Genomic DNA, 15,033 nt, shown 5'->3' on the forward strand with positions numbered 1-15,033 from the left:
AGTTGTCCATAACGTGAGGTGGAAGGGCTGGGCTTGAGTAGTTACCCGGAAAAAACGCTGTTTGTGGGGAGCACAGGTTCCGAAAAGATTTATTTTTCATAAAGTGAGTATACCCTGTTCAATTGTATCGTGTAAAAGCATTTGGAGAATTTTACTCCTCGTTGTATTGGAAGGATTGTTGCATTTTTAGTTTGTGCAGTTCGTAACTGAGTTTAGAGTAACAACTTGGTCGCGGATTCTCGTTATTTCTTGCCAGTGTGGATGAAAATCCAGCTCAAATTGTTTCACCATAAAACATGTACATTCTGAAATCAAAGCAAATCAAAAAAATCCTGGAAAGTTAGGCAGTTTCTGTGGAGATCCGAAACATCAAATTGTCAATCTATTCTAGCTGCTGACTTGCATTTACCCGCATACAACAGTTCCAAAATACTTGATCGATTTGAAATGTTTTAAAACATCCCGCATGTGAATAAGTTCTTGTGGATAATCTTCGTTTACTGAACAGAGGTTAAACCTGATGCTCAGCATGACGTTCTCCAGCTACTAAATGCGAGGTACTGTATTCAAACTAATAGTCTTTGATTTTTCTTGTTCATAAACACATATATTGTTACAAATTCTAATAGTCGATAAACCAGGACTGTTTTAGCATACTACTCAAAATGCTCAAGGTTTAAATGATTTGACAGCCTGTGACTCTTACTACTAAAATTTCTCCCCATGTTCCCAGTTCAATAAGCCTAATTGAAAGAGTTAGGAACAAATATAAAATAACAAAATAGACTTAGAATGCGATTATATTGTGAGTTTAGTTTTGTTTCAAAGCAGCTTCAACTTCTTACCAATGTAAAAATGTAAGTGTTAAGGCACAAACTAACTCCAAACTCTGGTATCGGGTTAGGTCCTGACCCAGGGAATATTAAGCTCATATTAATGTTTTATTTTGTAGTTGAACCCTTAAAGACATTTTTGTCCCAGTTGTCTCAGTGACTGCTCATTTTGTCCCAGATTACAATTTCCAAAAGCTTTCCTATCACTCAGGTTAAAGTAACTGGCCTGTAGTTGCTGGTAGATCCTTACACTCTTTTGCAATTCTCAAGTTCTTTGGCACTAATCCTATATCAGAAGAAGGTTTGATGATTATAGCCAAAGCCTTAACAATTTTCTCCCTTACTTCACTCAGTATTCCCACATGAATCTCATTCTGTACTAGTGATTTATCAAGTTACGTTTAACCACCCTTTCCAATACCTCCTATTTATTCATTATGCAGTGTATCAACTATCGCTATGGCCAGGATTTTCTTTAGAGCAGCAAAGGTTGAAGGGGACCGGATAGAGGTTTATAAAATTATGAGGGCATCAAATAGGGTGGATAGAAAGACACTTTTTCCATTTGTAGGGGAGTCAAGAACCAGGGGCATAGGTTTAAGATAAGCAGTAGAAAGCTAAGAAGGGAATTGAGGAGAAACCTTTTTCATTCAGAGGGTGCTGGAAGTCTGGAGTTCAGTGCCTGAAAGGGTGGTTGAGTCAGAAACTCTCACAACATTTCAGAAGTATTTAGATATTCACTTGTGCTGCCATAACCTCCAGAGCTATGGGCCAAGAACTGAAATGGATTAATGTAGTCAGATCTTTATTTACCAGTGTAAACATGATGGGCTAAATGGCCTCCTTCTGTGCTATAAATGTCTATGAATCTAGTTATTTAATATCTCAACCACACCCTCTGCCTCCATAAGTAAATCCCCTTTGTGGTCTTGCTACCTCTTTAATATTTGTCTTTCTAAGAATTTTGGATTCAATTTTATGTTTGCAGTCAGTCTTTTCTCATGCTCTCGATTTGCTTTGTTTTTTCCTTTTTCACTTTCCCTCTGAACTTCCAACATTCAGACTGATTTTTCAGCTGTAAATTAACTTGGGGCAGAATCTTCCTTCAAAAATTCCAAGTGTCTCAAAAGTCTGAAATTTTTATTTTTGACAAGCTACCCTGTGTAATGTTTCCACACTCTTGTCAGTTTTTTGGGCAGCTGGGAGTTTTATGTCAGTGAGGAGAGTGGAGCCTAAGCTCACCAGGGAAGCCAGCTGCAGGCTGGTAGGCACGGAGCCCTGTTCTCCCATATACTGTGTATACAGTGGGGGGGGGAAAATTCTTCCATCTTGCCTGTCTCGGGAATCGAAATGGATGGGGAGCGGGCCATGCAAAGGTCCATTAACCTCAGGTTGGACTCTGGTTTTGGGGCAATGGCAGCTGGAGAATCCCATCCAGTATATGAGAGACCTGTCAACCACCTCCAATGGGCATCGCCACCCCGCATGGATCCCCTTCTGATGGCCACCTCCCACCCCCAGACTATTGCATGCATCTTGGCCTCACTAATCTCATTTAAATGAGCCTATAAATATTTAAATCAACCTCCCACCCATTATATTATCAAGAATGGCCTGACGTTCGGCGTGATTCGTACTTTTGTCTTCCTGTTTAGATTTCCCACCTCGCTACGCTAATGGACCAGTGGAGTAGAGTATTGGAGTGGGGTAGAGAGATTGCGCCCCTGATGTCTGTCATATGCACCATTTTGCTGCTTCACCTTACTCTCCATCTCTTTCATCACCTTGATTTGGTTGTCCTATCTTTTCCCTTCATGGGAATGTACCTCGGCTATACCAAAACCTTTTTTCTTCAAAGGTAGCTCATTGTTCCTTTACCGGTTTTTCAGTCGCTTTTCATTTCTGTTTACCTGGGCCAGAACCATCGAACATTACAGCACAGGAACAGGCCTTTTGGCCCTTCTTGGCTGTGCCAAACCATCTTTCTGCCTAGTCCCACTGACCAGCACCTGGACCATATCCCTTCACATCCCTCTCATCTATGTACCTGTCCAAATTTTTCTTAAATGTTAAAAGTGAGCCCACATTTACCACTTCATCTGGCAGCTCATTCCACACTCCCACCACTCTCTGTGTGAAGAAGCCCCCGCTAATATTCCCTTTAAACTTTTCCCCCTTCACCTTTAACCCATGTGCTGTAGCTTTTTTTTCTCCCCTAGCCTCAGTGGAAAAAGCCTGCTTGCATTCACTCTATCTATACCCATCATAATTTTATACACCTTTATCAAATATCCCTTCATTCTTCTACGCTCCAGGTAATAAAGTCCTAACCTGTTCAACCTTTCTCAGTAACTCAGTTTCTCAAGTCCCGGCAACATCCTTGTAAACCTTTTCTGCACTCTTTCAACCTTATTAGTATCTTTCCTGTAATTAGGTGATCAAAACTGCACACAGTACTCTAAATTTGGCCTCACCGATGTCTTAGACAACCTCACCATAACATTCTAACTCTTATACTCAATACTTTGATTTATAAAGGCGAATGTACCAAAAGCCAAAATCCATGCAATATCCCCCTGAAATTGTTCATCCTCCCCCTTCTCCAATTAAGTCTTTCTAACTCTAGATTGCTCCCTGTCCTTTTCTGTCATTAACCTGAATCTTATGACAATATTATCAATGTTCCCTAAAAATTCCCCATTATACAATCTGCTTGACCCACCTCATGCCTTAGAACCAAAACCAGAAATATCTCTTCACTTGTTGCACCAGAAACGCACAAATCAAGAATGTTTTCCTGAACAAATTTCAATAATTCTTCCCCCTCTCTGCCCTTTACACTAATACTCAGTTGATGTTAAGGTAATTTGAGACCTATGGCCATAAAATATAATCTGTAGTTTTGCTCCTCTCTGTTATTGCCGTACAAATTTCCTCTTGTATATCTTACCCATTAGTTGGTGGTTGTAATGTGAATTCCATGCAGTTTAACCAAATAGACTCTAATTCTGACCCATCTAGGACATTCTTTCCTTGTTCAGCTATATTCTCCTTAATCAAAACAGCCTTTCTTTCCTTTTCTATCTTTCCTGAATACCTTTCATTCAGGAATATTTAGTCCTATCCTTTTTTGAGTCAGGTCTCAATTATTGTCACAACATTATTGTTGTAAGGCAATCCCAGGGAGTGTGGGCTGCAACACGGGAGGAGCGTATGGAAAGGGTTAAACAGACAATACTGTATTGTCCATACTCACTGCAGGCAGACACGACAAATTACAAATAACTACATCCCAGATGCATTAAAACAATCACACCCCGGATGGGATCGTTCTGACGTTATAACAACAATAAGAGAATTGGTATTACTTCTCAAGGCTCCAAAAAGTCTAGAGGAGCCATTGTGCCTCTGGAAAACTAATCAAGTATCAGGAAAATGGAACAACTAACACCATCGAATTCGGTTTGACAAAACAACACTTTGACATTGTAAACAGGTAGGTACGGGTGGCACAGTGGTTAGCACTGCTGCCTCACAACACCAGGGAACTGAGTTCAATTTCCGGCTTGGGGCAATGACTTTGTGGAACCTTGATGTTCTCCCTGTGTCTGCGTGGGTTTCCTCCCGTGCTCCAGTTTCCTCCCACAGTCCGAAAGACGTGCTGGTAGGTCCATTGACCATGCTAAATTCTCCCTCAGCATAACTGAGCAGGCGCTGGAGTGTGGTGATTAGGGGATTTTCATAGCAACTTTATTGCAGTGTTAATGTAAGCCTACTTGTGACTAATAAATGAACGTTTTACTTTCAACAGCATTTTTCAAGAAAAAAGATTAAAGTTAAAGTACACAGGACAATGGATCTGTATAGTGTGATCAAAAACAGAACTGCAACTAATTCAAAGTAATAATCTTATGACCTAATCAAAACGTGGTACTATGTGATGTGAAAGGGTATAAGAATATGTAAGAACAGATAATAGAGTAGCTCAGAAGCAAGCTGGAGTTACAGCCAGAGTTCTGTTCTCCCTCATGCATGTTGAATAAAGCTGTTTTTGTTGAAGTTTTACGTGGTCTCGGAAGACTGAGTTCATTCATTCCCTCCTACAATTATACTCCCATGTGATTATCTGTGCCTGCAGCTCACCAACCTTATTTACCATACTTTGTGCATTAATATACATGGTTTACTGTCCAATTTAGACCTTGTTGCATTCCCTCCTTCTCTAATTTGCTATTTCCTATTCTAGTATTCTCTGTCTCTCCTAATCTTTTTTGCATCTTGTTCCCCTTTTCTAATGGTGCATCCTGGTTTCCCCCTATCAAATTAGATTAAACCCTGCTAGCAGCATGAGCAAACTGCCCTGTGAGGATGCTGGTCCCAGCTCTGTTTGGGAATTAGAGTCTATTTGGTTAGACCGAATGGAATTCACATTATGGGCCACCAACATTGTAGGTCACCAACTACTGGGAAAGATAGGGAGGAGAAAATTTGTACGGAAATAATAGAGAGGAGCGAAACTACACAGTAGTTTTTATAGACTATAGGATTTAAATTACCCTAATATCAACTGAGTGTTAATGTAAAGGGCATAGAGAAGGAAGAATTATTGAAATGTGTTCAGGAGAGTTTCTTGATTATATGTTTCTAGTGCGACAAGGAAAGAAACATTGGACTCTCTAGGGCTCACCTTCTCCAGAATTGGTCCCAATGTCTCAAGAATCTAAATCTCCTCCTCATGCGCCATCTCTTCAGCCACACATTCATCTGTTCTGTCCTATTTCTACACTCACTCGTGCACAGTAACAGGAATAATTTGGAGATTACTACCTTTTGTGGTCTTACTTGTTTGTTTCCTGTCTAATTCCTAAAATCGGCCTGAAATATCTCACCCCTCCCCCTCTCCCCTGCTTCTACCCATGTCTATGGTATTGAAATGGACTATGATCATTGGCTGTTCACCCTCCCCTCTTAAAAATGCTAAAAATGTTAGAAATTTACAGGAAAATTACTTTCAATGTAAGATCTCATTTTAAATTATAGGTCCGGCCATCTGCTGATATAACCTCCTGACTGCCGCTTTTGCATTGAAGAATGAAGCTCTTGGTGCTAGGGGCCACAGGACAAACTGGGCAGTTTTTAGTGAGACAAGCCTTAGAACAAGGCCACGTGGTGAAAGCTGTTGTAAGAACTCCCAGCAAGCTTATCATTCAGCATGAGAATCTGACGGTAATCATTGGTAACATCAAATATTTCTGAGTACTTCAATAAATCTATTTGTTTGAGAAGATTCCCAAAAGAGAGAATTATACTAATCATGAATTGTATTAAGTTTGAGTTTCTAATATAGATGACAACTCACACCCCAAGTTAATCTGTTCTCTATATGTTATTACTTCACTTGCAGGTGGTGAAAGCAAATATCTTCTCAACTGACAGCCTGGTGGAACACTTTAATGAGCAGGATGTCATCATGTCCTGTCTTGGGTTCCCAATAAGCATATTTTCTCAAGTTACAGGATATACAGAATCAATAAAAGCTATTGTCCCTGCTATGCGTGAGGCAAAAGTGACTCGAATCATAGCAATGACATCTTGGTATACTAAGCGTGAGTCCTTCTCAGACTATGTTCTTATTTATAATGGGAACTCCAGTGTAAATTTGTCAGGATGCAACTGCAGTGCTTTGGTGGTGAGAAGTAGTGAACGTAGGTAAAGAAATTTATCATGGAAATAAGAAAATAATAACACATGACTTGAAAATGCAGACATCAGTGCAATTATCCAATTATCCAGGTTCAATTATCCTTGCTGCCTAACTCTGCTTTACCTGACGACTACCATATTTAGTGTTGACTCCTCATGCACTGACTGAAGAAGAACTATCTGTCTACACTTTCTGTGATATCATTGAATGCACTTTCTTCATATGCTGCAATCATTTTGACTATGTAAATCTTCCTAGGGAAGGCCCATCACTGCCCAGTTAAGTGCCTGATTGGCATCTAATGCAACGGGCCTTTCTGAAATGGGATGATGCAGGGCCTTTACTGGCTTACTACCTTACATTCAGTTTCATCTGATGAATGCAGATTAGTTTGACACTCCGTTTTATGTAAGTCAATGAAATGGATCGGAAAGATAGTATGTCCAGTAGTGCTGTGATGAAGTATGACTTGTGCCACTATCTTGTTCCCACTGTAACCACATCCCAAATTCCATAATAAACTGTGTACATGTACCCAGGCTTGTTGCAACACAGTAGAGTTTTTATCAGTTGGTATATTGGAGCAACAAGGAGCTACTCTGGGAGGAGGAACCAAGCTGGTTGGGATAAAAATTTTAATGTTCTTGCTTTGTTAGGCCTAGAATTGAACAATTTTGAATACTTTTGGGATTAATTACTATATGACCTTCTGACCAGGGCTATGACTATACAAGCCTGAGTCCAATTTGCACTATTAATACCATATGCAAAGACATGGATATATAAATTTGGCAGCAGAATCTCACAGGGGATAATATCAAGGAAATACCGTAGTCCTTTTTGAATAAAATCATGGTTGTGTATTTATTTTAAAGCTGAAACTTCTCATCAGACCTCCTGGGCATTGCGGTGGTTCGTGATTCCCATGATCCGTAATATACTGATCAACATGCACGAGATGGAGGATTATTTAAACAACGAATGTCAGGATCTCAACTGGACTACAGTGAGACCACCAGAGCTTCAGAATGCACCAGAAACAGGTTAAGATCTTGTTTTACAATCTCCCACATTCTACGCACCTTTGTAAAGAGAGCTTCCTGTAGTACGCATCCAGGAGTGCAGATCCTGTTGCCAATTCATTTTTTTTAAGTACTTAAGTGTAACAAATTGCATTTATGCTTTTGAGATTATGTAGTTTGCAGGTCGGTTCCTGGATTTGAAAATATCACCGGCCGATATAGTTCCTGTAGGAGACTTACACATTGGCAGCATTATTTTAAAAGAGAATATACAATCCAGCTTCATTTCTGTCAATGTCACTTCTTCTTACCCCCCACATTCTTTACTAATCTCTCCTTGAGCTGGTTTCCATTTCATTTTTCAAGTTGTTCCAGTTTAATTCGCATTATTCCGTTTTTAAGTTGCTTTTGTTTTGTTTTTCAGGCTTTATACACAGCTCCCATTTACTGGGGATAATTTTGATGTGTGAAATGAACAATATAAATTCAACCACCCGGTCGGTATATGCCACTCACAATTTTAATCTCTAAATCACTTCCTTCCCTGTGGATTTCTCCTGCTGCTTGATTTTTCCATGCTTTTCTTGTTACTCAGGATTTCTGCTCTTGGTACATGGCTTTGGCTGTACCTGTGTTTTCTTTCCAGGCCCTTGCTTTGCATGTTCTGTCCACAGCATAAAAATCTCTTTGACGTAACAGCTAGAAATAAAGTGGGTGGCATGATGGCACAGTGATTAACACTGCTGCCCTACAGTGCCAGGGACCCAGGTTGGATTCCAGCCTTGGGTGACTGTCTGTGTGGAGTTTGCACATTTTCCCCATATCTGTGTGGGTTTCCTCCCAAAGATTCGTAGGTTAGGTGGATTGGCTATGCTAAATTGCCCTCTAGTGAACAACGATATGTAGGTTAGGTGGATTAACCATGGTAAATGCACAGGGTTACAGAGATAGCACAGGGAGGGCCTGGGTAAGATGTTCCTTCAGAGAGATGGCACAGACTCATGCTCGAAAGAATGAGGTTATAGTTAAACAACTACATTATCTATATCCCAACAGAAATGTTCATTTGTGCTCTATAGTGGGTAATTGAGTAATTCACTAGTATTTTTTATTTAATGATTTGTATCTTGATTTTCCTGATTAAGGGCAATAACTAACTTAAAATGTGATCTTCTGTACATTTTACTGTAAAGAAACGACAGTATAATCAGAAGGTGATGGAAATGCACAGATGGAGTGAAATCAGAAGCTGCTAGCTAAGATAGGATAAATGGGTGGGCAGACAGTCATTCAATGTGATCTGTGAGGATATGTCCATGCGTCGCAATTAAATGTGAATGTGAGTAACTGCCAACCTCATCTAATCAATAGAAACCTCAGGATCAGGATAACCAGGCAGTACGATGGCTGTAATTCAGGAAGGAGTTGTGTATTTGGGTAGTTGAAAGACCTTTATTCTACGCAATGTGGTTTTTTTTGAACTTGGATTGTGATGAAGGAAATCACTGATTCTGTGAACCCTCTAGTTGAGATTATCAGTTTTAAACTGATTTAAACTAAAGTAACTATAGTTCTAAAAGAGAAAACGCTGGAAAATCTCAGCAGGTCTGGCAGCATCTGTGGGAGAAAAGAGCTGATGTTTTGAGTCCAGGTGACCCTTTGTCAATTTTCACTCTGCAGCCAGATTTTTTTTAAATTTCATTCCATTGGGTTTATTGTTCAGGTGAACCAGTTTACAACTTGATCTGCCTGATTCCTGGAGCCTGACTGAAGCAAACGCTGTGTTTGTTTATTTCTCTCTTCACAAAGCCAACTCTCTACTTGGGAATGTAGTTTTCCACAAAATGAAGTGCTTGTTAAAGACATGTATTCTTTTATTTATTTTCATCATTGGGCCACCATTTGTTCTACCTATTCGTAAAATTTCAGGCATGGCTTCTTTCAAAAGGGGTGGGCAACTGTCTGGATCAGAGCCACCGGATTTACCCAAGTATTCTATCTATTAATGTCTGTGGCAACTAAATTGGATGTGGTGTAAAACAGGGGAAAAATTGGGTGACAAATCTAATCTCATCACTTTCGCACCTGATGGGTTGGGTTAAAATTATTCCCAAGGTTGACAGACTGAAGTGATGGAGATTTTGTCCCACTGAAAAGGATCAAGATTTAAGTGTTTGATTTGGCTTTGTGAAAATTGCATTGTTCGGATAGAGTTAGAACTTCATCAACAATTTTGTGTTGTGTAGGAAAGGGATCAAAAGATGTGGAAGAAGGTGGGATCAGGGTATTGAATTTGATAATCAGCCATGATCAAAATGCAATGGTGGAGCAGGCTCAAGGGGCTGAATGGCCTACTCCTGCTTTCATTTTCTATGTATGTTTCTATGCATGTTGATTAAATAGTTCTGTCAGGTTTATTGTGAAAATTGTTATATAAGTCAGGCACAAGTAAATATGATTTAAAAATACAGATTGAAGTAACTTAACTCTAGAGATATTGGTTTTGTCCTCGCATAATTGCTTGTACTTACTTCATCCAACTGAAGTGCTTTCATAATTAGTTTATCTCCTTTTATGCTTAATCTAAATCATTGTCCTCGAGTTGACAGAACCTGTTTCTTCATTGGAGTTTTGGTTATGTACTGACTCATGAAGCCTGACTGGGAAAGTACATAGTTTATTACAGAATGCAGAGTAAAACCACTGCTGTGGTGTACACACACCAGCCCCTACCTGGGACTACAGTTCAGCAGGCCTAGTCCTGGGCCTGCCTTATAAAAGACTCTGGTGAGTTCCAGCTGGGTGGGCCAATACCTGTTACCAGGGGAACTTGTACTCAACAAGCCTCACAGGGAAGACGATCAATGATTTCGCCATGGACCTCTTGGGGGTTATCACACGTTACAAATTATGAAACCTTTTCATATAATATTATTACTTGACCTTAAAATGAATCTAAAGTTTGCTTCCAGAATTGGTGATTGGGGGGAGGAGTGGGGGGGTATTCACATAGTGTTGGTGCTAGGCAGGGGTGGGGGCATAGATATAGGTGTGGATTTGCACTGGTGAGTATTTTGGACAATTTTGGTCTTCTTACTTATGAAAAGATAGAATTGCATTCAAAGTAGCGTTCAAAGGTTCATTTGACTGATTCATTTTATGAGGAAAGGTTGAACAGGTTGGGCTTATATCCATTGTCGATTGGAAGAATGACAGGTGATGATTTTGAAACTGAGGGGACTTGATAGGGTGAATGCTGGGAGGATGCTTCCCTTTGTGGGGGAGAGTAGAACTCAAGGATACAGTTTTTAAAAAAACTGATTGCCCAGTTGAGACAGAGATGAGGGGATGTTATTTTCTTGAGTGTCACTAGTCTGTGGAATTCATTTTTTGCTATTGCGATGTTAAATGTGATTAATTCAATATATGTTATTTAAACATCCAGACTACAATTTGAAAAGTCTCTATAAGATGACCTGATAATACTGCACACTATTTTTGATAATATTTTGTATTGCTGACATGAACACATGTTACATGCAATTGAAATATGAATACATTCATTGTACAGCATAAAAAATCTTCAGAAATATAAAGTGAGATAATTGAAATTATTTTAAATTAAGATTGATATTTAAATGTGTATGTGTAGGTTTTGTATTAATAGGTGGTAGACTAAAAGCTTTAGAATAGACAAATGTTGTGGGAGCTCTTTCAAGGTATGATGGGAAATTTAGCCAATGTTATGGCATGATGGGATATGTAGCCAGTACTGTAGAAACCTAGCTAACCATAAAATTTAATGGCATTCACAACTTGAGTAAACAAGGTTTTTAAGGAGAAGGGGATTAATTAGACCCCAGACACAGACAAACCTCACAAGGCCAAAAGCTGAGATAACAAGAACTTTCTGCAAGCATGAATTGTCCCACTCTCTGAGTGGTTGATATGATGTATGTGCTGAAGCAATATCAGTGATTGAGGAGCATACCAAACAGCAATGTAAGAACCAAGAACATTAAATTGTGACCCAGACTTTGGATTATTGAGAGATCCTTGGGTAAACAACCAGGATTGATCTAATCTCTCTCAGCAAATGTATGAATAAGATATTGCTTACTTAAAGCTCAGAGACTCAGAGTAGTCATTTTACTATAACAAGTAAAATGTTTAGAATCATTTACTTGGGTCCAACAATTAAATAATTAACTATCTCACTAAATGTAGTGTTAAATTAATACTGGAATTTGTACAGGGAACTTAACCTTCATAAAAAAAGTCTTCACAATGAAGGTGCAATATGCAGTCTAGCAGTAACGTTCTGGGGAGGTTGAAGGGAAATAGAAATGTACAAATCTAAGGAAAAGAGTCAAGGCTGTAGAGCATGTAGAATTTTGGGTAAAGTGTGGTAGAGACAAGGAATGGGATTTTCTGGCCTCTTCAGTTCCTGCTGAAGTCAACAGAGATGTGAATGGCCATTTCCCCTTCACAGTCCAGAAAATCCCAGGCAAGATGCCTAATGATAATTGCTTATCACTGTACTGTACAAGTTCAAGTCAGAGAATAATGGTAAAAAGTTAAAATATTTAATCAAATGCATATAGCATTCAGATTAAAGTGAATGAATTAATGGCACAAAAAAAGCAAAATGAGTTTAATTCAATATCTAAAATGTCAGGGCTACAGTGAATGGACTGGTGAGTGGAGTGGGCTAAGTTGCTCTTCTGGAGAGCTGTCGCAGACTTGATGGCTGAATGGTCTCCTTCTATGCTGCAAACCATTTGATAATTCTATGACCAAATACCATATCCATGGCTTCACAAGGCTTCATTGATCTCTGCCAAACTGATTCTACGCTCAATGGTTAGAGTGACAATGGCACTGATCAAGGAGAAGGGTGATGTAAAGAGGTGACATTAAACTGAGAACTCCACTATAAATACTCTCAATTCTCACTTGCTGTCCCCACCATTTAGCCAATACCCAACGCACTGCCTCGTCTTATGATTGCCAACACTGCTGCTGCACAGGTGCAGGTGGAGCAGTCTTTGGTGGGGCCCTCAGGGGCACCAGAACCCAGAAGATATCAGTGAAGAGCATATAAGCAATCAGATCTGAGCAGCAGTCTCTGCCTCTTCTGAAATCTAGATATAACAATGGAAGTGTGTGCACGGATGAGATACAGTCGTGACCAAAAATGTTGAACACCTCCACCAGCCCAAACCCACCCATTTTTGGTTAAAATTCCATCCTTAGTTTATTTTTTTAAAATTCTTTCTTGGAATGTGAACATTGTTGTCAGGGCCAACAATTATTGTCCACCCCCAATTGCCCTAGAAAAGGTGGTAGTGAGCTGCTGCCTTGAACTGCCGCCATCCATGTAATGTTGGTATACAAACAATCTTGTTAGAACACAATAAGAACATAAGAAATGGAAGGGGGTTCCAGGATTTTGACCCAGTGACAGTTCCAGGTTCAGAACTGCGATATATTTCCAATTCAGGACGGTGTGTGACTTAGAACTTCCATATGGGATGTTCTGCATAGCTGCTGCTCTTTATGTGATAAAAGTTGTGGATTTCAAAGCGCCTTGGTGATTTGCTGCAGAGCATCTTGGATATGGTACACAGTTTTGCCACTCTATCAGTGGTGGGAAGAGTGAATGTTCAAGTTGGTGGATGGAGTGCTGATTCAGTCCATTGCTTTATCCTGAATGGTATCAAGTTTGAGTGCTGTTGGAGCTACACTCGTCCAGACAGTGTTGAATATTCCATCGTGCTCCTAACTTGTGCTTTGTAGATGACAGAAGGCTTTGGGGAGTCAGGAGGTGAATTACTCATCTCAGAATTCCAGCCTCTGACCTGCTCATGCAGCCACAGTATTAAATGGCTAGTCTGTTCTGTTTTTGGTCAATTGTAATCCCCCCCCACCTCGACCCTGCCAGCCCTACCACCACTAATAATGGTAATGCCATTGAATGGCCAGAGGACATGGTTAGACTCTCTCTTGTTGGAGATGGTCATTGCCTGGCACTTGTGTGGCATGAATGGTACTTACTATTTATCAGCCCTAGCCTGAATGTTGTCCAGGTCCTGTTGCAAATTTGTTCAGACTGCTTCAATATCAGAGGAGTCATGAAAGGTATTGAACAGTGTGCAATCACCAGCGAGCATCCCCAATTCTACTATGGAGGGAAGTCCTCATGTTGTCTTCTGTCGTGCACTGACAAGAAATCAAATTTAAAATGGGACATAGTATGTGGGTATTAATAATTACAGCTAATTAATGGGATTTTCTGCTGCCTTTAATTATGTAGAAGCATCAGAACTATTTCAGGAATTTGTGGTTTTGCTGTTTCCTCCTGATTCCCCAAGATTGTACAAATTAATTATGGTGCTCAGCTTCCATTCCAGTCAACAAAATAGATTTGAGGGACTTAAGACTATACACATCATCAACATTTCTTAATTGTTTCTTCTTTAATTTTTTTTATAGATAAAGAATTATTAACTCACGAAGGATACTTTGTGCCTGATCAGGATGGAATTCCCGTTACAAATGCAGTGGCACGAGGGGATGTTGCTCGTTTTATGCTTTCACTCCTTAAAGATGAATTATGGATTAAGAAGTCGGTGGCCATGACAGCAAAATGAACGATAAATTCTTGCACTAGAAGAAGACTCTTTATTTTCATTATTCCCAACTTCCCAGCCAAATCCTATCAGTGTGTCTAAACAAACAAATTGTGAAACTACAAGAACAAAAAAAACAAAGAGTAAGCAAGTAAAAACTAAAACATGAATAAAATGCCCTGTAATTATGTTACCAAACAAGTTAATGAGCTCTTATTTATGTATATAAAGCTTTAGTTGTGTGGAAGTTGTATGACGTCTTTCAGATTAACAATGCTAAAACAGCTCATCTGTTTTCTATTGAGATTAGTTGAATATATATTGATTGAACTGTATTAGAATCTGATATTAAACTACCTGATCATATTATAAACTGTTTTGAGCAAAACACTAGTCTTTCAAGTCCAGAAATTTGCTGTTTGAAAACATCAGTTGTGCATAAGTTTTTCAGGCAGACCCAAGCTATCCCTTGATGTCATCTGCATTGTTTAATTCCGCCACAGAAATATGGAAAGTGTATGGAAAATAACTATATCCACGGTCTTTTCTGGTTCACATGCATGTGGTTCATTGTATAATCCAGAGAATTCCAAAATACAAATATGATTTGGTCTCAAGCATCCCAGACTGGGGAGATTGCAGTGTGTAATGTATTGATGACATGAATTGGTTTGTAATCTCGGTGCAGGCAGAGTTCTGCATTATTTCAGAGAGCATGGGGATTTTTTAAAAATGTTCAAACTAAAGATGATATAGATAAAGACAACAATATTCTATCGCTCTGAATGTATAATCTGTATCTAAATCAGCGTTTTTTGTAAATTTGAAATGACTAATAATTC

At 39.3% G+C, this 15,033-nt stretch overlaps 1 protein-coding gene across 2 annotated transcripts; it reads left to right on the forward strand.

Moving 5' to 3' along the window:
• The first annotated feature begins 11 nt into the window (after nucleotides 1-11).
• On the forward strand, nucleotides 12-14,708 carry LOC145344071 (flavin reductase (NADPH)-like). Of its 2 annotated transcripts, XM_080190871.1 has the most exons (6): nucleotides 12-103; nucleotides 392-557; nucleotides 5,874-6,059; nucleotides 6,238-6,439; nucleotides 7,413-7,580; nucleotides 14,055-14,708. In XM_080190871.1, the coding sequence occupies exons 3-6, from the start codon at nucleotides 5,925-5,927 to the stop codon at nucleotides 14,210-14,212; spliced, it is 663 nt and encodes a 220-aa protein (XP_080046997.1). In that variant the 5' UTR covers nucleotides 12-103; nucleotides 392-557; nucleotides 5,874-5,924; the 3' UTR covers nucleotides 14,213-14,708. The 2 variants fall into 2 exon arrangements, with proteins under 2 accessions (XP_080046997.1, XP_080047005.1); XM_080190879.1 differs by lacking the exon at nucleotides 392-557 and having other exon boundaries at nucleotides 14-103.
• Nucleotides 14,709-15,033: the final 325 nt, after the last annotated feature.

Source organism: Carcharhinus amblyrhynchos, chromosome 1 (assembly GCF_965287045.1).
Source record: "Carcharhinus amblyrhynchos chromosome 1, sCarAmb.v2.hapA, whole genome shotgun sequence".
NCBI classification, from domain to species: Eukaryota; Metazoa; Chordata; class Chondrichthyes; order Carcharhiniformes; family Carcharhinidae; genus Carcharhinus; species Carcharhinus amblyrhynchos.

Excerpts from the sequence above, each read along its gene's own strand:
- LOC145344071 (XM_080190871.1), top strand. The coding sequence starts at position 5,925 with ATGAAGCTCTTGGTGCTAGGGGCCACAGGACAAACTGGGCAGTTTTTA. Across the intron at positions 6,060-6,237 it reads TTCAGCATGAGAATCTGACG|GTGGTGAAAGCAAATATCTT; the intron begins GTAATCATTGGT and ends CTTCACTTGCAG. Across the intron at positions 6,440-7,412 it reads GACATCTTGGTATACTAAGC|CTGAAACTTCTCATCAGACC; the intron begins GTGAGTCCTTCT and ends TTTATTTTAAAG.